Source organism: Ictalurus punctatus, chromosome 9 (genome assembly GCF_001660625.3).
Source record: "Ictalurus punctatus breed USDA103 chromosome 9, Coco_2.0, whole genome shotgun sequence".
In the NCBI taxonomy this organism is placed as follows: Eukaryota; Metazoa; Chordata; class Actinopteri; order Siluriformes; family Ictaluridae; genus Ictalurus; species Ictalurus punctatus.
In genome coordinates, this window is record NC_030424.2 from 26,854,797 (window position 1) to 26,878,020 (window position 23,224).

General features: G+C 39.5%; 2 protein-coding genes across 5 annotated transcripts in view; one reads left to right on the top strand and one right to left on the bottom strand.

Annotated features, from left to right (window-relative positions):
- Window positions 1-766: 766 nt before the first annotated feature.
- On the top strand, window positions 767-6,463 carry otx1 (orthodenticle homeobox 1). Of its 2 annotated transcripts, XM_017475469.3 has the most exons (4): window positions 767-847; window positions 2,546-2,729; window positions 3,959-4,110; window positions 5,517-6,463. In XM_017475469.3, the coding sequence occupies exons 2-4, from the start codon at window positions 2,633-2,635 to the stop codon at window positions 6,255-6,257; spliced, it is 990 nt and encodes a 329-aa protein (XP_017330958.1). In that variant the 5' UTR covers window positions 767-847; window positions 2,546-2,632; the 3' UTR covers window positions 6,258-6,463. The 2 variants fall into 2 exon arrangements, with proteins under 2 accessions (XP_017330958.1, XP_017330959.1); XM_017475470.3 differs by lacking the exon at window positions 767-847 and having other exon boundaries at window positions 2,359-2,729.
- An 8,168-nt stretch (window positions 6,464-14,631) lies between these two features.
- Window positions 14,632-23,224, bottom strand: part of wdpcp (WD repeat containing planar cell polarity effector) — an 81,786-nt gene continuing 73,193 nt past the window's right edge. The window contains exons 15-18 of one of the 3 annotated variants that reach the window (XR_008397055.1): window positions 22,268-22,376; window positions 18,283-18,374; window positions 17,656-17,684; window positions 14,632-15,095 (exon numbers count right to left, since the gene is read on the bottom strand). Coding sequence is in view for 2 of the 3 variants with exons in the window: in XM_053682931.1 (XP_053538906.1) it covers window positions 15,045-15,095; window positions 17,656-17,684; window positions 18,283-18,374; window positions 22,268-22,376 (281 nt within the window). In the remaining variant the exon portion in view is untranslated. The remainder of the gene's footprint in view (window positions 15,096-17,655; window positions 17,685-18,282; window positions 18,375-22,267; window positions 22,377-23,224) is intronic. The other 2 variants (XM_053682931.1, XM_053682932.1) reach the window with 2 other exon arrangements.

The window sequence follows — 23,224 nt, forward strand, 5'->3', positions numbered from 1 at the left end:
CTCAAATAAAATAAATAAATATAGGCTATAAAGTGATCTTAGGCTACTTAAAAAAAAAAAAAAAAAAAAAAAACATTGGATCATTTTCTCTTTTTAACCCATTCACCACCTTTGTGTGTCACAACAATGTTGTGTTTTTTTGTTTTGTTTTTCTTTCTTTTTTTTAAACTATTTGTTTGGATACAATTTGTTTAAATTTATCTCTGATCCAGTTCCAACATCGAATTTTAACCCGCTTTTGGGTTTTCGGGAATTTTTCGCTCCTCTACGAAAGTCGAGTCCAGTCTCTGCTGCAGGTTTGTGTTGTGTTCGGTCACGAAGGGAGGATGGAGTGGGAGGGGCTTCGAGCTCACTCTCGGCAGCCGAGTGGCTGCTCTCGACGTCAGTCGGGCTCGGGAAGAGCGCTGATTGGTTGGCACGGAGCTGAGCTGCAGGTGTCCTGTGCTCTTAGAGAGGCAGGCTTAGGAGAAGGTGATCAATCTCCATCTGTCTACATTAGCAATCACCTTTTACACCGACGAGCCTCCGAAAGCTTAAAACGAGTTTATTTGGGGTTTTATTTTTGTATAAAAACTGCGGAATTACGCTCGAAACACAGCAAGTGTGTGATTTAACCATTTAAATAAGAGGACGAGCACCCGCACAGAGACTGCCTGCTTTTAGGAGTGTTTTAAAGCTGGTTTATTTGGGTTGCTTTCTTTCCTTTTTTTTTTTTTTTTTTTTTTTTTTTTTTTTTTGAGTTGCTTCTGTCCGCTTTCCTGATCTCCGCCATTGGTTGGATATTTTTTTTTTTTATCGTTGAAGTGTCAACCTGAGAAAATTATACCCGACAAGGAAGTTCAAAAAGGTAAGCATTATTATTATTATTATTATTATTATTATTATTATTATTATTATTATATTACTAGAATCTTTTTGTTTTTGTGCGGTTATTCCTATCTGTAAACTGAAGTAAGTTTGCATGCATGCCTAAAGACTGAATTATTTAACTTCTTTTTGATGTGAAGTCGTTAAACTTGGTGTTAGTGGTAGAGTTAAACTGGTGGAGTTAAACTCTAGTTCGGCCATTAACACTTTAATTTAAATGACAAAAAAAAAAAAAAAACTGGTCCGTTTGTTTTAATTTCAGGGAGCTCTGGCACTTTCGGGGTCGATGTCCTCATCTCTGGGCTTCTTCGAGCCTAATTGTGTTTTTATTATTATTATTATTATTATTATTATTATTTATATTTACTTCAGTGATCAGGTCGCTTCTTAGCCATGCTCCCTGGAGCTCTAATCTACATTGCAATTAGCTTGATTTGCACGCAGGATCTCTCCTTTAGATAAGTTTAAAAATAGTTGACGGACACATACGTCTATAACATATTTAAAAAAAAAAAAAAAAAAGTTAAATGAATCATTTGTTCAGACTTGAATTTATTTTCTCATGCCCGCCTAGATTTTGCAGTGCTTTTTTTTTTTATTATTTCTTTTTCATTTTCAGCTCAACAATATAAAGCAACGAATTTATTTATTTTAATTTTTTTTAAGTGCAAAGAAAAATAATTGTAGAATCTCAGTCTAAATAGATGGTGTTTTTATTTTATTACTAAACAATATATAAATAAATCCATTTAAAAGAATCACCCTGAAGTTTAGTAGATGTTTGTTTCTTGGTTAATAATCACTCTAACACCTTGCTAATAATACTCAATTTAATTAAACGGTAATTCTATCATTTAATAAAATAATGTTTAAAAAAAAAAAAAAAAAGTCATATTTTTTTTCTTTTCTAAAAATAGCTGTTTTTGTGAGCAGGAGTGCTCCGAGGCCTACACATTAAGCTTTCACCTTTTATTTGTAATTTTTTACACTTTACAGGAGGCTCATTCACATTTGGTCTTCTCCGAGTTCATTCGGTTAATACTGTATAAAGTTCATATTTATTTAGGGTGTGTGGGCCTACGTGACGTGTACGTTTTAATGTCTCCGAACAACTGAATCTGTCGAGCTGAACGCACACAATCGCAGGGGGAAAAATGTTCGAATGTAGCTTACCTGATTTATTTATTTATTTATCATTATTTAAACCCGTGCCATTTTTAAGTCAATATTTTTAAGTAGTTTGTTGATTTGTCATTCGTTTCTAAAAAGATTCAAAAGTTCGACAAATTAATGCTCACGTTCATTCCTAACATTATTATTATTATTATTATTATTATTATTATTATTATTATTATTATTATTATAAATATGCATGTTCATCGCCTGAAATATGCAAACACAATGAGGTTTTTTCTTACTTCCAGCCACCTGAGACTAATTGATTGTTGTTGTTATTATTTATTGTAGAATTTTTACTATGGAGTTGCTGGTATTAATCGGTTTTACATGTGTCCTTTAATTTAAATGTCGTTGTTGTTGTTTTTTGCATTAAAAGGGCGGGGGGGAAAATCCCCAAATAAAGTACCGTGTTAAATCAACATTGTTTTTGCATTTGCTCGTGTTGCCTTGTTTTCTGTTTAATCATTTATATTAAGCACACGCCGAATTTGTGTTTCAGGGTCTGAAGCGCTCAGGCAAGCTGCATTACCGGGGCGAATCGCGTGCGATCTGGGCCGAACCGGGGCGACCCGCGCCTGCCTCTAGCATGATGTCATACCTCAAACAGCCCCCTTACGCCATGAACGGCCTGGGGCTGAGCGGAGCCGCCATGGACCTGCTGCATCCCTCCGTCGGCTATCCAGGTAAACACACACACACACACACACACACACACACACACACCATTAACATGTGGAGCATCTAGACCTCTAACACACACTCCTGTTACACTCTCATATCGAGCAGTGCTTCACACGAATATTAATGAACATCTAAAAAGAAAAAAGTTAACTCTGAGAACACAAAATGTGTGTTAAATCGACAAAAAGTCCCAAACAAGCGCGCTATTCACGCTGGATTTAAAAACTACAGAGCTCACATTCCTGTTATTCTTTAGAGCATTGTTCAGGAGCTTTATAAGGGGGGAAAAATCTTCCACCGACTGAGTTGCGGTTGATCCTGGGGATTAGTTGTAAGCCCGCATCAGCTTTTTAGTGTGTGTGTGTGTGTGTGTGTTTGTGTGTGTGTGTGTGTGTGCGTGTGTTTCTCTGCACTACACACACATTTTCAGCTCTTGAAGAGCGTGTTAATAAGATGAGTCGAGTCAGGTACATTAAGAGGAGAAAAACACTCAAATGTGCAGTGCAGGAAGAATGGAGGGGAAACGTTAGGCTATAGGAAGGTTTTCTTTTTCTTAATTTTTTTCTTTAACGATGTGCTCGAATTATTTAGTCGGGTACACTTTCTAGCGTGCACCGTGTGAGTTTAGTTTTCCGGGTCTCTGATATGAAATGTGCTCAGCTTTGATCAGGATGGAGAGTAATGGAGTATGAACACTTCACTTGAGCGTCTGTTTAGATTTGCACTTGATCGCTTTGCACGCTTGAAGAACTTTTTTTACACCGTCGTTTTTTTTTTTGTTTTGTTTTGTTGTTTTTTTTAACTCCATTTCTTTTGTTCATAAACTCTCCAGAGTATTCATGATGTACCTCTGGAGCACTAATAGCTTTGATATACATTTCATATTTGAGTAAATTAAATTGTAACTCAAAATGTTCGATGCGCACATACCAGACTGGACATGTATATAATATTTATTTGGAATAATTCCAGATGTGTACTTTATTCTGGAGATTTAATCTCTGGAGAATTTTTTTTTTTTTAGATGCGTGACTTCCTTTTTTACACAGTAATTAAAAAAAATAAATAGTTATAGTAGCCTATATTTCTACTTATTAAATGAAGGATGCGCATTAAGGAAAGAAAGTGTTTGTTTGTTTGTTTGTTTGTTGGTTTTTTTAAGTGAATGCACAAATTCTTTTTTCCACAGAAACTTTCATTCTTTCTTGTCGTCCCCTTTTTGTCCCAGCAGCAACGCCACGGAAGCAGCGGAGAGAGAGAACCACATTCACGCGCTCACAACTCGACGTTCTTGAAGCTCTTTTCGCCAAAACGCGTTACCCGGATATATTCATGCGCGAGGAAGTGGCCCTAAAAATCAATCTACCCGAATCCAGAGTGCAGGTAGGTTTCCACTAGTGACGGTATAAATCCTACACGAGTAGTGAGTGGTCATGCAGAAAGAACTTATTTAACTTTTGTTTGGGAAAAAAAAATGCGCATTTATTTATTTATTAATTTATTCATTCATTCATTCAAAAATCCAGGAGAAATTGATTCTTATTTTCTCATTGTCAAAGACATTGCTGTGTGTCAGCCCATGTTGTGTTTTAAAATGAATTCACAGGTGTTTACAATGTGACTGTTGTATGGAAAAATCAATAACTGCGTACACCATTATGTAAAAAATTAAAAACGCCAATAAATAAATAAATTCAAAAGTTTTGCTTGGTGCTTATGTTCTTTGACGTCTCGTTAACACAGCTATAATATAATTAAGCTATAAGATAAACTACGATTTACTCTCAAATGTAGAGTTTAAACTGACATGCTATCGTCTAGGCTAGTTTGCAACAGCGCCCCCTACTGATTGTTGTAATATTTCTTGCATGATTTTATTTATGTATTTTTGTTGGAGTACTTTTTAGTAAACTAGTGTGTGCGTTTTAGATTCAAGTCTGAATTCAATTAGTATTCAATTTGGACTTTTGGCAATGTTCACTTTTTTTTTTTTCCCACCAGATGAAACTGTTTCCTATAAGAAACTCTTGGGATTCTCACTGGATGATTGAATTTTTCCTCCCACCCAGTGTCTCACAGGGACTGAACATTAAATCACACGAACAGCTGTTGTTTGGACGGATTTGTTTAGCCCTATAGCTGAGAAGTAATGATTTAACATCTTGACTGCTACATCATCAGAACTCATGATGTGTTGATGTAAACTGTGAAATGAAGACACCTGCTTCTTTTCTCACTCCGTCTCTGATGATGATTTGAAGTACAAATTTATAATTGTTCTTGGGGGGACCCTGAATGATTTCAAATCTATCAAGGACAAGCACCTTTTACTGAAGTATAATTTTATTTGCCCTTGTGTGAGTGTGAAATAAAACACTCTAGATGGAAAGACCCTCCTTGCACTATTGAATTACCATCTCTGCTGGGAAACTTGATAGCCTAATATCTTCTTGCCACCTCCTTGTGCTGTAATGAGATCCGCGGGCCTGAACAGAAAGAGCCTTCATGCAAATCAACGCAACTAACAGCCAATAACTAGGTGTTGTCCACACTGCTACTGTACAATGGCTTCCTGGTTTTGCCCTTCAGGCATGCACGGAAGGTCTCTTTAATCATTTAATGTGGCTCTGTGGGGGTGTTATTGTATTTCAAATGTGTCTGAATGATGGACTGCTTCTCTAGATGATTTAAAAAAAAAAAAAAAAGTGTTCATTGTAGGTTTGCATTTTCAGCTACAGAACACATTCTTGTGCATGCTTGTTTCAGCCTGTGTGTTTCTGGTGTTCCAGGTGTGGTTTAAGAACCGTCGGGCAAAGTGTCGTCAGCAGCAGCAGAGTGGCAGCAGCAGCACAAAAGCTCGGCCAGTCAAGAAAAAATCTTCTCCCACTAGAGAAAGCACAGGCTCCGAGAGCAGCGGGCAGTTCACGCCGCCGGCCGTCTCCAGCGCCGGCTCTGCTTCCTCGTCCACCTCTTCCTCATCCTCCACCAACAACAGCATGTCTACCTCGATCGGCACGGTCTCGTCCATCTGGAGCCCAGCCATGTCTCCGGGTTCAGCGCCTCCCTCCTCGTCTCTCTCGGAGCCCGTTCCGCCCTCCAGCGCCTCCTGCATGCAGCGCTCCATCTCCGGTTCAGCTTCTTCCTCCTCCTCTTCCTCTTACCCCATGTCCTACAACCAAACGCCGGCGTACGGCCAAAGCTACCCCACACCATCCGGATCCTACTTTAGTGGCGTGGACTGCAGCTCCTACCTGACGCCCATGCACTCGCACCACCACCCGCACCAGCTGAGCCCCATGACGCCGTCTTCCATGCCCACACACCCCCACCACCACATCAGCCAATCTTCAGGACACCACCATCACCACCACCACCATCACCAGGCGTACAGCGGCGCCGGCCTGACCTTCAACTCCTCCGACTGCCTGGATTACAAGGAGCAAGCGGCATCCTCCTGGAAGCTCAACTTCAACACTGCGGACTGTTTGGACTACAAAGACCAGGCGTCCTGGAGGTTCCAAGTCTTGTGATCTGGTGGTGGTTATTGTATTTTATTTTTCTCCCCCCCCCCCCCCTACCCCCCCTCCCAACCTTCCGGTCACTCAATCACATACATCACTCTCACTTTTTTTGAATAGTGTGCTGAGTTTCTATATATAAATATATTTAAAAATAAAACAAGTTATATGGACTTAGAGTTAACAAAATAGATGTTCAGCATCATATTCTTTAAAATAAAAAATAAAATAAAAAAAAGTAAGGGGGGGGGGGGGGGGGGGGGGATAAGAGCCCTGTGTTTTGGAGAAGAAGGAAGGAGAAACATGGCCTTGTGGAAGAGATTTTATTATTTTTTTTCTTTTTAAATCAAACCGATTCTTTTTTTTTTTTTTTCTCCCCCAAATGAAGATTATAACAGACGGGTTTAAGCGACCTGACCTGAACATCTTTTCATCATCCCCTCTTCAGCTCTGGAGTAAAATACCCATCACACATTGCGCAAGACTGTGAACTCTGTACAGATTCTTCTTTCTTTCTTTATTAAATCGGTTATTTTTAGGCTGAGAGAGATTTTTGTGTTTTTATTCAGCTCGAGCCGAGCTGAATCTTGTACATAGGTATATGGGTCCGTTCCAGTGACCACATTTTAGCTGGCGTTGACGGAATTTGAGATGGTTTAATACTTTTATGTTAAATCTTTTTTTTTTTTTTTTTTTTTTTTTTTTGCGTAACCCCCCCCCCCCCCGCAATTTTTCCCACCCAGTAATGAAGAATTGACCGCTGCCGGACTCGTATGATATATGATACGATATTATATATGATATGATATGATGTGCTGATCATTTCGGTTTGGTTATCCTGGAGGGGGGAAAAGATTTTTATATGGATGACAGGCCCTACGGGTGTAGGGGAAAAATATGAAATGTAAAGGAAAACATAAATTTTAGAGTAGGTGAATTTGGGTAACATTTCGTTCCTGTTAATCGGATTTTTTTGTACAAAAAAAAAAAAAGTCGGCAGCAGAAACTGGATGATGATGATGATGATGATGATGAGGAAGTTTTTCTTCATCGGTCTGCACGGACGTCGGACACATTTTGGAAGCACTTGACGGACTTTCCCCCACTTTGGAGAGAAAAATGTGGACTTTTAAGGAACATTTTTTCCCCAAAAATGCCAGTGAGATATTGAATGTATTTCAGGCGCAGGCCATTACATTCCTGTCCGTAATAATAATAATAATGAAAATAATAAAGAACAGTTAACTACCAACTTCTTTACATGGCCTCGTGTGTGTGTGTGTGTGTGTGTGTGCGTGCGTGTGTATGCGCGCGCGCGCTGTGTAGTCTTTCCGCTCTAAAATCGCAAATGCTCATGTTCGGCAAAAGAAAAAAGAAAACATTTTGAAGTAATACAATAGTTGTGGAGGGTTTTTTTTTTAAAATTATTTATTTATTTATTTTTTTTTTAAAAAAGCTCGACAGGATGACATTCAGGTTTCTTTCACGCGATCTTTTCAGGGAGGAAAGTTGGAAATAATGTCATTAAGATGCTGGGAATTTTTTTTATTTAAAAAAAATTTTTTTTTTATTCCTCACAGACTGAGCTGCACAGTGTCTCAGATCAACACTGGTTACTCAGCCGGGCTGGAGCTGTAAATCCAGATTATTCACTTTAATTCGATATATATATATATATATATATATATATATATATAGTAACTTTTGCATGAGCATACATGTTGTTACCTGCTGTATTACAGTTAAATTTATTATTGACAGGAATAGAAATGCAGTTGTGTTGAGGCTGTAAACATAGGCATATATTTATGAAAAATAAACCGATATGTAATTGGGTGAGACAGCAGGCAGTTGGATTTCCGCATAACCCCAGTGACTTTCCCCCTAAACAGCCCGCGGCCAAATCGCCACTCCTAATTATGTGGGCGTGGTTTGGGGTTAATGGGTCAGAAGTGGATCGGACGCTGTCCGACAGGGGGAAAATGAAGCTGTGTACAGGAGCATGTTCCGACAGAGCAGCTCTGCTTTTGGCTCATGTGGCTTTTAAGAGCACGAAGAATGCGCTCATGTGGTCTGTGTTTGATGTCTTGCGTCACCGGAAGAGGAAATGATTGCATTCCTTGCCTTGTTTATTTCAGCTATTTGGACTGGTGTGCAGATTGTATTAATCTTTTTTTTTATTTATAAAACTATAATCATCTTAAAGCGTAGCGTATTGTTTCCCAGAATGATTACATGTTTAATCGTAGTGATGAGAGAACGCTCCTCCCCCAAATTTGTTCCTAATGAGAGAACACCACGTGACTTTAATCAGCGTCCGCGCGGCTTGGCTGTTAATTATTAATAAAGTAGCAGCTGAATCCACACCGTCCGCACAGGAACCGGGGACGTGTTTGCTCTGGTGCGCGGACTGAGGGTCGGTGTGGGATTCAGACAGAGGGGCGGATTTGTCGAAATTTGCATGAAACAAATATTATGGAGCGGAAGGAAGCGATTCCGGAGTTCAGCCCGTGCACCTGCTGAGAGAGAGAGAGAGAGAGAGAGAGAGAGAGAGAGAGAGAGAGAGAGAGAGAGAGAGAGAGACTGACTTTCAAAATGTATGTAATGAAAGTTTTTTTTGTTTTTTTTTGGACCGTTATGTGGAAGCTTTGTTTTGTGCTCAAGGTTGCTTTGTTTCTCACCTGATAGCTGAAATAATAATCTAATGTAGCAAATCTGTACAAAATGGAGAGAATCTCTCTCTCTCTCTCTCTCTCTCTCTCTCTCTCTCTCTCTCTCTCTCTTTTCCTGGTAGTCGAAATAGCCACTCGATTTAGTTAATACAATATTAAGACTTTTTTTATTATTATTTTTTAAAAATCATATCACAAACTTTTGCACATCCTTACAGAGTTTATTTCATTTAAGTAATTATTTTTAAACATTGTTCAAAGGAAAAAGTCAACGCACGAGAGTTTAAGGGGGGGGGGAACTTCCAAGAGAAAGAAGTGAGGTCGATTACGACGTTTTAATCCCTGTTTCATAGATTAAATTCTAATCTAAACTATATAAAGCAAGCAATTATTACACAGGCTGATAATCATTTAGGCCTATTATTATTTAACGTATTATTACAATTGTAAGTATAGATGAAATAGAATTGCATGTAGAAATTAAATCCCATCTTATCGATGATTAATTTAAATTAATTAATTTCGTTTCAATTTCGTTAATTCATTTTTATGTTTGTTTGTTTATTTATCTATTTATTTATTTGGAAAGGAGACGGTGTAACTGGACTCGGACTACAGTGGAGAGAATATGTGCTGGGTTTATTATGGGATATTCAGCCAGAAAATGCTCAACAAATTAAATGTAACGTTTAACATTTTATAATCAGGGTTTTTTTTGTTTGTTTGTTTGTTTATTTGTTTTTAAATACTTCTGAAACGGGATCATGCGTTTAAACCCTCTGAAATGATCCCGACCTTATATTAAAAACACGCATATTAATGACATTATACCTTCATAACGTCTAGTAGCCTAAATAACAAACATATATTAGTATTATTATATTATTTACTTATTAATATTTGTTCATTATAAATTCACGTGTCCCCATGTTAATTTCTTCAAAGCTTATTATTATTATTATTATTATTATTATTATTATTATTATTATTATTATTTTAATGCGCCTTGGTCTAATATCTCGTATATAATTATAATATAGAATATAAAAGGCTGAATGGATTCATCCTGTGTTTTCTGTGCTTTTTTTTCCCCCCCTCAAAATATTACAGTTTACTGAACGAAATGTAATCCTGTTCATTTCTCTTTCTGTGTCGGAGAGAGAGAGAGAGAGAGAGAGAGAGAGAGAGAGAGAATTAATCAAAGTGCATCTTATTTTTTTTTCCATCTTATTTTCTTTATTTTTGCTGCTCTCCCGCACCCCCACTATATTGTATTTTAAGCACCGTGTATGCTCTTTAAGTCTATATGTAGGTTAATATCTTACTGCAGCCGGAGTCTCTCCACTTCCGGTTTCAAATCTCCTCCGCACCATCATCTCCACAACTCGATCCCTTCCAGATTCATGTTAAACCACTAAAATGAGATCATTAACAAGATGCAGCGTTCACAAATGCAACTAAGATTCAATGATAAATAAATAAATAAACAGAATAGAATAGAATGGAGGTAAATATAATCACTGTAGCCTTCACTGTCAGAAATAAAGGTACCAACGTGTATCAAAGAGGAATCTTTTGGACCTTTTAATGTGTCTTTCCCCTTGAAACATGGATTATTAGTAAACCTTTTTAAAAAAATGACCCAATTGGAGCATAATGCCCTTTTAAAGCTTTGAGAAGACTGAATGCATCTTCCCAAGTGGAGGAGATTGTATTCAAGCTACAAAAGATGTACTCTTTATGGTACTAGTCGAGTGAAGGAAACGTGCAGTTTGATGCTCTTTCTGACAGGGTTTAACTTTGTAGACTTTCTGGTGGGAAAAACAAACAAACAAACAAAGAAAGTCATAATAAGGTGTGTTTACAGTAATCGGTGGTCAGGACCGTAGCCGTCACCTCATACAAGGTTAAACTGGACATTAAACTCTCAGGGACATATTACTGCACTGTAATTACACACGGAAAACTGTCAGATTTATAAGCTGAAAATGTGGTGGAGTGATGAGATGAAGAGATGCCGGTGTGTCCCTGTAGAGAAACTGCTGATTGTGGTGCTCCATGGTTTTAACAGAATTGCTGAGGATGGAGAAACACGGGCGCACCGACGAGGATTAATAGCAGCAGTATTTAGGGGTTTAAGTCCTGACAGAGGGGTACAGGTTATAAGTTATACCGTGATAACCTTACTCACACAGGACAGTCTGTGGGAACTGACCGCCTGATGCACCAGGAAGAACCCTGGGGTCTTACACACCATGCAAAGCTTCGAAATAAGTTCAAACTGGTACCATGCTTACCAAGTTACCCAAGGATGATTCAAATTCGAGTTCAACATACAACATATTACGCATATATGTCCTCCTTTTAATAAAAATCTCAAATATAAGTGGGTCAGCCGTGTCGTATAATCTCTAATCTAACAGGATAGCTTTTATTTAATTTATATATATATAAAAAAAAAAAAATTAAAAAAGGTTAAAAGTTCAAAGAATAGCAACCTCGTAATTTATTTAGTCTACGACAATCAGGACAGATGCTACAAATTGTAACAAACGTACATTTCATTATGATTTATTTGGCTTGTAATATACAGAGGATCACGCTCGTGTCCCACTTCACCAGTGTTAACCCTCTTGAGTGCAAGGTTAATCTCATCATATGATGTGAGTACAGTACACTTTCACTTAGAGCTACGATTGTACCTATACGCTCTCCTCTACACGTCTGCTTGCATTCTTATTGAGAGTTCATCTTGCATTAGTACTGCTTAGAGACATCAACATGATGTTGTCTAGGTTAAGGGCCCACAAAGGGACTTCAACATTCTTACTTGACAACACTGCAATCTGATCGCACCACTGGCATAACAGCTCTTAACAGCCCTAATTATAGAGGCCTGAACAGTTTGGTGCATTTACTCTGGAAGGTTCAGGTGACCGGATGACTGCGCCACACCTTTCTACCCTGAACGTTTTGCTAGGTGTGAACTTTTAACCTGCCAGGCCTCAGCAGAACAGGTTTCTCTTGGACGTGGCATGCTTACACGGTAATCAAACCGAAATAAAAGCCGAATGCAGCTGAATAGCAAATTTGCTGGGAAAAGCTTTAAGGGCTCAGTGCCAGGATTGTGTCAAACATGTTTTGTTTGTCTTTTTTTTATTTATTTATTCATTTTTTTTTAAAAGCAAACCCGTACTAAACATATAAAGCCTCCTACACAATTGACAAAATGGCCTGACAAAGCTGAACACATGTAGATTTAAAGGTGTGTGTGTGTGTGTTGGGGAGAGATTAATGGCAGAGGCGTCAGCAGTGAAGGTAACAAAGAGGCTTAATTTCTAATATTAGCCCTCGCATCTCCCAAGAACAAACTCAAAAGCATCAGAGAGACAGAAATGTTCTTAAGCGATGTTGAAAATCAGCCTTTTACAGCACATTTCATGCTTTTATTTTTGTGCTGTCTCATATTTCAAAACCTTCCCCTCAACAATAAAGTCTGACTGACATCTGAAAGGCTTTGTGAAAATAGTTGAATATGAAAATAAAACACGGGGAACGCAAACACGGATATAAAAAGCCCCAGGAAGACTTTCATGAGAAAACAAGAACGGTTACACACACACACGCAAACTGACTCTTTTTTTTTTTGTATGTTTATTTAAATCCCTGTTTAAAAATGAATAAGGAAGTGATGAAAAGGAAGTATAGTATACCTTTATGGCCCAAAATGGGATTAGAAAACATACTGAACGTCATTTGATATTCAACTTTATCTGTACATCATTTTTGCAGTGTGTAGACTGAGGGCCGACGGGTTAATGCCGAGTGTCTATTAATCCTTTTGTTTAAATGTTCACTTTTTCGTACGTGGCACAGCGGTGCTCCAGGGTTCTGATTCGATCCTGAGATCGGATTACTGTCTGTATGGAGACTTACAAGTTCTCGCCGTGTCTATGTGGGTTTCCTCTGGGTTCTCTGGTTTCCTCCAACTTCACAAAAACATGCCTGTGGTTGGACTGGCTATGCTAAATTGCCCGTAGGTGTGTGTTGTGTGGTGCTAGCTAAGACACACGGGCGTCTTGAAGTAAGGGGCGGCTGTGGATCAGGTGGTAGAGCGGATCGTCCACTAATCGTAGGGTCGGCGGCTCGATTCCCGGCCCACGTGACTCCACGTACCGAAGTGTCCTTGGGGAAGACACTGAACCCCAAGTTGCTCCCGATGGCAAGTTAGCACCTTGCATGGCAGCTCTGCTACCACGGGTGTGTGAGTGACTGGGTGAATGAGAACCAGTGTAAAGCGCTTTGGATAAAACCGCTATAAAAGTGTGCAAGTAAAATCTACCAGTTGACCAAGTATCATTTACCAGTGATCATCAGGGTGACTCTCCGCACCTCAGGAACGACATGTTTTAGAGTCATCTCAATGGTCCTAATGGAATTGAATCAATCACAGTGCGCTCTAATTTAGACCTACCTGATATGACTAGTTTGTTTTTGGTCTTAAAAAAAATTGAAAAGCATTGAGATGGGACGAAAAACGACTTGAAAAAACGCCGAGTGCACTGTGATCGACTAAATCTGTCTTTCCGCTGTTTGTTGGACAACCAGGTACAATAAACTTTATTCAGCACATGTGCTCACAAACGCTTTCCTTTATCTGTAATGGAGGATGTTTCCGGTACAGTTGAGTTTTCCCGTTCAGATCAGGTACAGAATAGAAAATACCCAGCGCTATCTCTTCATTCGAGCCATGTGAGAAGTTAGAAATGGTTACAGTAACGGTGAGAACTGGGGTGAGTCCGTCCATCCATCCATCCATCTTCTATACCACTTATCCTTTTCAGGGTCACGGGGAACCTGGAGCCTATCCCAGGGAGCATCAGGCACGAGGCGGGGTACACCCTGGACAGGGTGCCAGTCCACAACTGGGGTGAGTGTTTGTTTTTTAAAAACAAACAGTCAATGTGTTCAAATGTACCATTTCTAATAGATCACAGGCTCATCATGCAACGTTAATATACTTGTTTACTGCAAACGTATTCGTCGCAATTCCTTTTCCAAGAACGCACCACGGACCGATTTTTCCATTTAACGCGAAATCAGACCAGTGGCATCGATAGAAAGGCCGCCTCGCGTCAAATCGGCATCTGTTTCCAGCATCGGTTCCTGTATTTTTCTTTCATGAAAACACGGAAATCCTCTTAGAATGTAGAATAAACTGATTACGATACTGCGGGGGATTACGGGTGGCTGGGTGCCGTCAGATTAAGTTTGAGGCAAAGCGAGGCAGCGTCAGTCCTGATACGGGTGAAACGCTGGCGTCCTCTGCTTTATAACTCCCGCGTGTAATCTCTTTCTCACGTACACGCGTATGGAAGACGGCGAGAATAAAAACCTAACCACCTACGACACAGGCCACATCACAGTGAGCTACGACAAGGAGAAATCTCAGTACTTTTACCCGTTTATTAGGCTAATTTAACGGATGCTTTTATGCACAATCGAGGCCAATCCATTACAAGCGCACGTCTGAGCGGTGTAGAGTTCAGGGATGTGCGGTCTTGGGATTTTAAAAGCTGGAAAACATCAACGATGTTCTGACGCACAGTAAAAATAAACCAGACATGATCACTACATGAAAAGGGCCAAGACAGTTCAGTTCAGTTCAGTTCAGTTAGAAGCACACACTTTTTAACAAAAATTTTTTATTAAAGAAAAAAGTTCTAATGTTTATGCATGTAATGAATCTCTGGAAAATACCATCAGTACAAAATTTTATTATTTAAAAAAAAAAAAATTTTTTTTATTTTTTTTTAGATCTGTGAAATCCTTGTGGCGCTGAACTCAAATTCACTACAAGAACGTGAAACTAACATTTTCCATTTAACAAAAAAAAAACAAACAAAAAAAACACCTTGCATTAGTTTGTACAATATTTCAAGAACATTTAACACTGAAGTACAAACACTAGTCAATTTCCTGAGAGGTTTCTTATTTATTTATTTATTTATTTATTTATTTATTTTTTTTTTTTTTTAAAAAGCTCCTTTTGTACAAAATACAAGATCATACTGTTGCATCTAATAAACAGCTCCACAGTAAGGTGATATAAATTCATACTCGGTGTTCATACTAAGCCAAAATGAATGACTTTGAGCTTTCCGGAGTCTTTAGACACCTGCATTTAAAAAAAAAATAAATAAATAAAAAAAAGGGAAAAGTGTTAATGAACAATCCTATACACGATTCAAACTAAATATCCTGAGACATATAAAGCCTAATTACTATTTATGCCTTATAATGTAAATTTGGCAAATCTACATGTAGAAAAGTAGCCGGTTTTATTTCACACATTTAGTTTCAGTCTCGTAAATATTCTACATTGTTTGTTTTTGCTCGGCATTTTTTTCCTCAGATTTTTTTATATTACCTGAGGTAATGAATCATCCAACACGAAACAACATTAAATTATCCCAGCACGCACCTGGATAAACCGTAGTTCCACGACTGATACCAAGCTAACATGCTTCAGATACCAAATACATTTCTTTTCCACAATTAAGTTGAATATAGTCCCATACTGTGTTCGATTCTGCGTACTCGAGTCGCATCACCTGAACGTATAATGGATACGGAACCGAACTGAGCACTCCGATCTACAGGGAATATCCATGTAGATGGTTTTTCGACACACGATTAAAAACAAGAATCACCTCAGAGAGAACCTGGCAGAACTCGGAGCTCTTTCAACCATCCGAACTGCCAAGGAAGGTGAGTCACCTAGATATCTTCGTGTGCATACACATGCATGCCACAATACAACCGTCTTTGTATTCAGGTTGGATTAGATTTGCACCATATGGGTGATTGATTGTGGTTCAGGTGGTAGAGCGGGTTGTTCACTAATCGTAGTGTTGGCGGTTCGATTCCCGGCCCACGTGACTCCACATGCCGAAGTGTCCTTGGGCAAGAGTTGCTCCTGCTGGTAAGTTAGCACCATTGGTGTGTGTGTGTGTGTGTGTGTGTGTGTGTGAATGAGAACCAGTGTAAAGCGCTTTGTAGAACTGTTAAGGTTAAAAAAGCGCTATATAAGTGCAGAGCATTCACCATATGGAGCGATCTGCTAGCTTCAAGTTGTCGCCAACTTTATTATCCATCATGCATTATGTTGCCCCAGAAGTTGCACTCACCCTCATCTCTCCTTACTTGCGTTCTTCCTCGTCGGTATCACTGAGTCGCGAGCATTTCACTTCTCCCCGACGTGCAAGAGTGTGACTGCGTGCCACTAGCGTACTCGAGTGGTGTTCTTTTACCATACCGAGCTCTTTAACTACTGAAATGCTAAATGAACTGGATTCCAAATGAACCGACTCGCAAGTCTGTGGTGGAGTTGCGTTTTTCTTTCCATTCACGATTCATTCGTCCTACAGAGACATTATTTGGTCAGAGTATTCCACGTCTCCCAGCGTCTGACCAACTAGTAAGCCTTTGGTGATTATATCAGTATAGAATGATTGGGTGGTTTTCCCCTCACGATACCACACACTCAATACCTGCAAGATGTGTGCTTGTGCGGCCGGCGTCTGAATCCCCTGGAAGCTGAAGACCAGATATGTGCAGTATCTGAGCTGGAACATCCCTTGAGCTGACTGCATGACAATGCTGGTCCTGACACGGAATGCCTGGCTGGCATATTTAGACCTGATTAAACGTCGAATCTGATCCAAACGCCCCCGCCTAAACCGTTTGCTAATCTCAAACACCCATGTCCGGTGAAGACTGATAAACCTAACAAAAATCCCAGCAACAACCTGGGCTAATTGATGACCTGGTGGCAAACATGGCTCAGCTGACCCCAGGCTCATCCTATCCGTTCCTCATCAGAGGTGCGCAAGGTTAGTACGTCTACAGCAGTCTCCAGAAGATTCTGCTTGAGAATGATAATGACCTTGCAGTGTATGAAAACCGTGTACGCCTCTGCAGGTGTTGCAGAGAGGCTCTGAACTTGCCATGGCAACCATTCTTAAAATGGATGCAGCCGGAATGGGATTGGATTGTGCTTTACAAACCGTGGCACTGACGGGCATGTGGGACCCACAGTGTGAACGATGAATCTATCAATCAGGGTGGTGTGAGGTCAGATCTCTCTCTCTTCCTTAGACAGACGCTCTATCGGTCGGTTCATTTCAGACTATATGTAAACATCTGCTATGTGAAATATCTTATTCAGGACAGCACTAAATAAACAATTCAATTAAATTTGAATGATTCCTCTAAAAGTCCCATCCATCTTCTACCGCTTTATCCTTTTCAGGGTCACGGGGAACCTGGAGCCTATCCCAGGGAGCATGGGGCACAAGGCGGGGTACAGTCCATCGCAGGGCACAATCACACACACTCGCACACTCTTTCATACACTTTAGACACACACCATGCGTGTCTTTGGACTGGGGGAGGAAACCGGAGTACCCGGAGGAAACCCCCGCAGCACGGGGAGAACATGCAAACTCCGCGCACACACAGGGCCACGGTGGGAATCGAACCCCCGACCCTGTAGGTGTGAGGCGAACGTGCTAAAAACTAAGCAGCAGTTTGGGAAAGATTTGTTATTGTTATCATTGGAGAATATCTCCCCACCCCGCAGTAACATTAGTTCCTATTGGTGCCAATTTTGAACAAGTACCCAAAAACATTACAACAGAGTCAGGAAGAGACGTGTGTACGTCGTAAAGCCATACCTGATCGCTGTGGTCGAGGAGCGGGAATTCTACAGAAGGAGAAACATCACAGACGTGTCAGTTAACGTAGGTCTTACCAGTCTGAGGAGTTTATTCTCACGTTACACGCTGAGCAAATATAGTTATACAGTATACATCTCTGTATACCTCGTCATACGCGCGCGCGTGTGTGTGTGTGTGTGTATAGTACTCTCCGGGAGCCGTTACTGTAGCGTTATGTTAAAACTATACTCGCCGCCGTCATTAACATTCAAGATTACGCTGGCATTAGAAAGCTGATGCAAATGTCTGTAATAGCCTGCAGTCAGCATTGTCCAATAAATATGTATTTGGGGGAAGAAAAGTATAATTATTATGCAGACGTGAAAAGAATAAAACATTGGAGTTCTGGGATGACTAGTTAACTACAATTGAACTTGAGAGAAGGCAGCCAAGTCGAACAAATTTTAGAAAAAAGGGAACATGGGGGCTGAATTCATATTCAGAACGTTCAGTGGAGTTATTAATGGCTATAATGGGAGTGCATCAGTGTGAGTACTGCACGGGATCACCGGCATAAAACTATAGCAGACAGACACGATACTCAAACAATGCAACGTACACACGCACGCAAGCATAAACACACACCTGTTTGAGTCCAGGGCCAGACGGCAGGATTTACCGGTGTCTCAGCGAGGTCTTCTTCCATCTCCCTATCCATCTTTCCCTTAGAGTCAACTCTAGAAAGATGGAGAGACTGGTTTATCAATCTGGTTTATTTGTTCAGATTCATAACGCTATTTATTTCGACATATGGATGATATCTGTTTAATATTCATTTTCCTGTAATACTGAAGTAAGCGGACTCCCGATCGGTGTTTAAGCGGTTGTCAGTGCTGTTGTCAGCCATTCACGTGTTCAGGTCCTGGCTGCCTCGGAGTGTGAGGAATCATGATCGACCTTTCTCTCAGGATGTGAAGTACTCTCTCCACTGACATTTAGAGCGATGCGTAAATGTAAGATGGGTACGGAGGAAGCGTATGTTAGTTTGCATCTTCCTGGCTCGGTGGAGACTCGCCACAAGTGGGAACTAGCAAGAGCTAAACTGGGAGGAGGAAGAGGCAGGCGATTCTTTTATATTAAAAAAAAAAAGCTCAAGGAATGCGTGGTGCGATTGAAAATAAGGCATCTTGGCAAGGTCGTTGTCTGTAATTTTTCATACACACAGTAGCTCAAAGTGCTTCACAAGCAAGTAGCAAAAATGAAATGATTTTTTTTAAAAAAGTAATGTAATAGAAAATATGAGTAGCGATACTACTATCACAAAATATGTACACAAAGATTGATGATGATAAATTTTTTATACAGTGATCAGCCATAAGATTAAAACCACAGACAGGTGACATGAATAACATTGATTATCTCATTACCGTGGCACCTGTCAAGAGGTGGGATATATTAGGCAGCAGGTGAACGGTCAGTTCTCAAAGTTGACGTGTTGGAAGCAGGAAAGATGGGCAAGTGTAAGGATCGACTTTGACTGACAAGGCCCAGATTATGATGGCTAGACGTCTGGGTCGGAACATCTCCAAAACAGCAGGTCTTGTGGGGTGTTCCTGCTATGCAGTGGTTATTACCTAACAAAAGTGGTCCAAGGAAGGACAACCGGTGAAGCAGCGACCGGGTCATGTGCACCCAAGGTTCATTAATGTGTGTGGGGAGCGTAGTCATCCACACCATGCTTTGCAAAGCATAACTCAGATGGGCTGGCCTTGTTGTGCGCATGTCCGACGAACGATTACCCAAGACGTCGTTTTATGGCGAACTACATCACGGCAAGCGACCTCTTGGGGGTCAAAAGAAGAGATTCAAAGATACCCTCAAGGCCTCTCTCAAGAACTGTAACATAGATCCTGAAAACCGGGAGAGCATCGCCGGTGATCGCTCGGCGTGGCGCAGACAAGTTCATGCCTACGAACAAAAGAGAGATCGCGTTATGCTGCAGAGAAACGTCGTCTTCGCAAGTCCAAGGCCGGTATCTCCTCTGCACCAGGTCGGCAGTCTGATCTTCCATGTCCCCACTGCAACCGTCAATTCCGGGCTCGGATTGGACCAATCAGCCATCTCCGAACCCACTCCCACTTAAACCGATGACACTGTGTGGACTTCGACGGACAAACAAGAAGGAAGGTGGTTTTAATGTTATGGCTGATCGGTGTATATACAGTCAAGGAATTTGAAAAGAACGAAATAAAAATATTTAATTAATCTATAAATACCAAAACACAGGAAGTACTTTCAGCCAAATTAAAAAGATACACGTTCAAATGCTGTTAATAGAAGTGTACCGAGCCGGACTTCTTCATGCAAAGTGGTACCGTGTTCCCCAGTCTGGAAGTAGAGTAACAAAAGGAGGGCTCTCCACTAGTAAAAACGGTACGATGAGGTGCCTTAAGTTAAATAATTTACATAAATGCAGGTCAGGATCAACTGTAATAGAGGATCTTCTACGGATCTAGAGTAGTTGTTTTCTTCAATTACTCGGTGCACAGAGAAAGTATAGTAATGTTATTTTTGGTTTAAAAAAAAAAAAAAAAAAGAAGGATCGGATAGTATAGCATAGGATTAGCGATTAGCCGCAGCAATACATAAGTAAATATTACCTCAAAAAGACAGTAATACAAGACCGTGTGGAGAGTCTTTGCCTGAGCATGTGGGAATTCTTTCACACTGCCCTCTCTCTCCTCTTATTTTCTCTCTTGCTTACTTTCCCTCTGTGCCAGAACTCAGTAGCTCAGTGTCTCTAAGCCTGGCAGCCTCAGAATGAAAAACAATGGCACTCAATCAGAGAGCAGATTAGACTGGCTATAGCAGTAAAATCAGGAAAGAAAAACACCATGCAGAATAAACAGAGCAGAAATATCAACTTCTGAGGCACCGAGCCAGAAGAGTCTGGAGATGGTAAAATGAGTGTAAAGCAAAATCGTCCACTGTGGGATGACCAGCTGATCCCACGTGAATAAATGACCGAGGTAAACGTCACGTGTACAGACTAGGGCGGTTAGTGCTCTGCAGCAAGCGCGTTCGTTCAGCTGCTCTGTGATGTTACAGTGAGTGTGTCGTTACGAACGATCGTCACAGCCCTCATACTCTTTGAATAGAATGTAACAGAGGACGCACACACTGACGGTCAAAAGTTTGTGGACACTCGACTGAAATGTTTATGATGTTAAAAACCTTTTGATCTGAAGGTGTGTGTGATTAAAACGTTTGAAATCGGCGTCGTAGACAAAAATATAATCTCCTAGCAGAAAACATTATATATATATATATATATATATATATATATATATATATATATATATATATATTAATCTGTCTATCATTACAATATGTAGTTTATCCAGCTCCCTATGATTGACTATTTGTTACTATAGGAACAATAACGTAGAAAAACAAGTGCATTAATAGAAACCTATGATCAGCAGTCGAAACTACTCTCAGACCTGTTACAGTAAATGGATCAACATCAACTGACCAATCAGATTTGACAATTCAACATCGCTGTGGTATTAAATAAATAAACAAACAAACAAACAAACAACTACATCCCACTGCCATGTTCACTGTTCCAACTAGTTCTGACTATAACGGCATTTTTGAGAAATATTCCAAACAGCAGAATGCAAGACTTTGTGATGGGAATGTTTTCAAGTGTCCATAAGGAGCTGTCTCGATGTATTCCCATAATGCATTACAACTGTCTTGATTTTAAAGACGAGTGATTAGATTTAGAGATGTATTATTCATTAGACCCAGTTTACACTGCACTGACATGCTATCGGTGTCTGGAAATCGCTTTGTAGATAACAAACAGTCTAATAATGCGATAGTGTTTAAACCTGTTCTGTGCGTTGTTATTAATGTCTGTATCCTGTACAGATCTCATTTCTCCTGAGGTAATAAGCCTTTACGGCTTGTAAGAGGGTGGCTAGTGAGCCATCGTCAGCTGTTAGCAGGAGCTGATGTAATGCTACTACAGCAAACATGGATTACTGTGGCTGGATAGCGAAGATCACACTTTGTAATGAACAGTCGTGTAAAAAAAACAAAAACACATGCAGCTGAAAGGACGGAAATGTGGAGATCTACAAAGCTAGAGGTGGTGTATTCGGACATCGGGACTTTGGCGGGTCTTGTCTTATTAAACATTCACACTAGAACCCACCCTCCACGTACATACATACATACATACATACATATATGTATATATATATATATATATATATACATATACATATACATATATACATATACACATATACATATACATATATATATATATATATATATATATATATACATATACATATACATATATACATATACACATATACATATACATACATATATATATATATATATATATATATATATATATATATATATACATATACATATACATATACATATATATACACACATACATATATATATATATATATATATATATATATATATATATATATATATATATATATATATATATATATATATATATATATATATATATATATATATATATATATATATATATATATATATATATATATATATATATATATACACACACCTTGTTTTCTTGTAGGCTTTACTGAGGTTGGCCCATTCAGTGTGTGTGTTAACGGGGGAAACACACACTCCATTCTGTTGTTTAAGTACAGGCCTGGGCTCATCTGAAACTAGAGCACACACAAACACAATAATGAGTGAGGCAGCTACAGCATAATTAAACATATACTGACAACGAACAGTGCTGAGGATGTCATTATATATATATATATATATATATATATATATATATATATATATATATATATATATTTATATATAAAAATGCAATTTTGCACGAGGTTATACTGAATATCGGGACGGCTGTGATCAGGCTGTAGACGCGATATTCAGTATAACTGCATGATTACGAGTGCGATATTGCGTGTACATAACAGTTCTAGAAACAAGAATATGACATGGAGTAACTGGCATTTCGGACACAAAATGGCCAAATGTTCTGTTTATTTTCGCTCCACTAGCAGGAAGTAGATCCTGAAGAACCCAGCTCACTTTATAGCATGCTGGCTAGCTGGCTCACACTGATCAAATAAATGGTAGAAGAAAAAAAAAAAAGAAGGTAAGATTGGCTCCCCGTCTTCATCCGACGAGCGTTCACACTTTAAGTCAAAAGTGTCGGTTGTCACGTCCGCCGATGATGTCGCGAACACTACTGTAGCAACGGTTGCAAACTAGGACACACTGTAGTGACACTAAATATAGGCGCTCTTGGAACGCTGCTCGACCGGTCAAATTAGCGGACAGGAACTAACTGTTGTATAGAAATGTTATAAATCTATAAAGGCAGTTTCTTTTGGCTACATTGATCTCTAAAGAAGCAAAATAAAAAGACACCAAACATGTCTGAGGAAAGATTATTTTTGGCCAGAGTATTGTTTCCGCAGGTCGCCGGGAGCCTGGTGCTAACGCATCGTAGGGCACAATCGCACAAATTTGGAAATAATTCGCCTACAGTGTG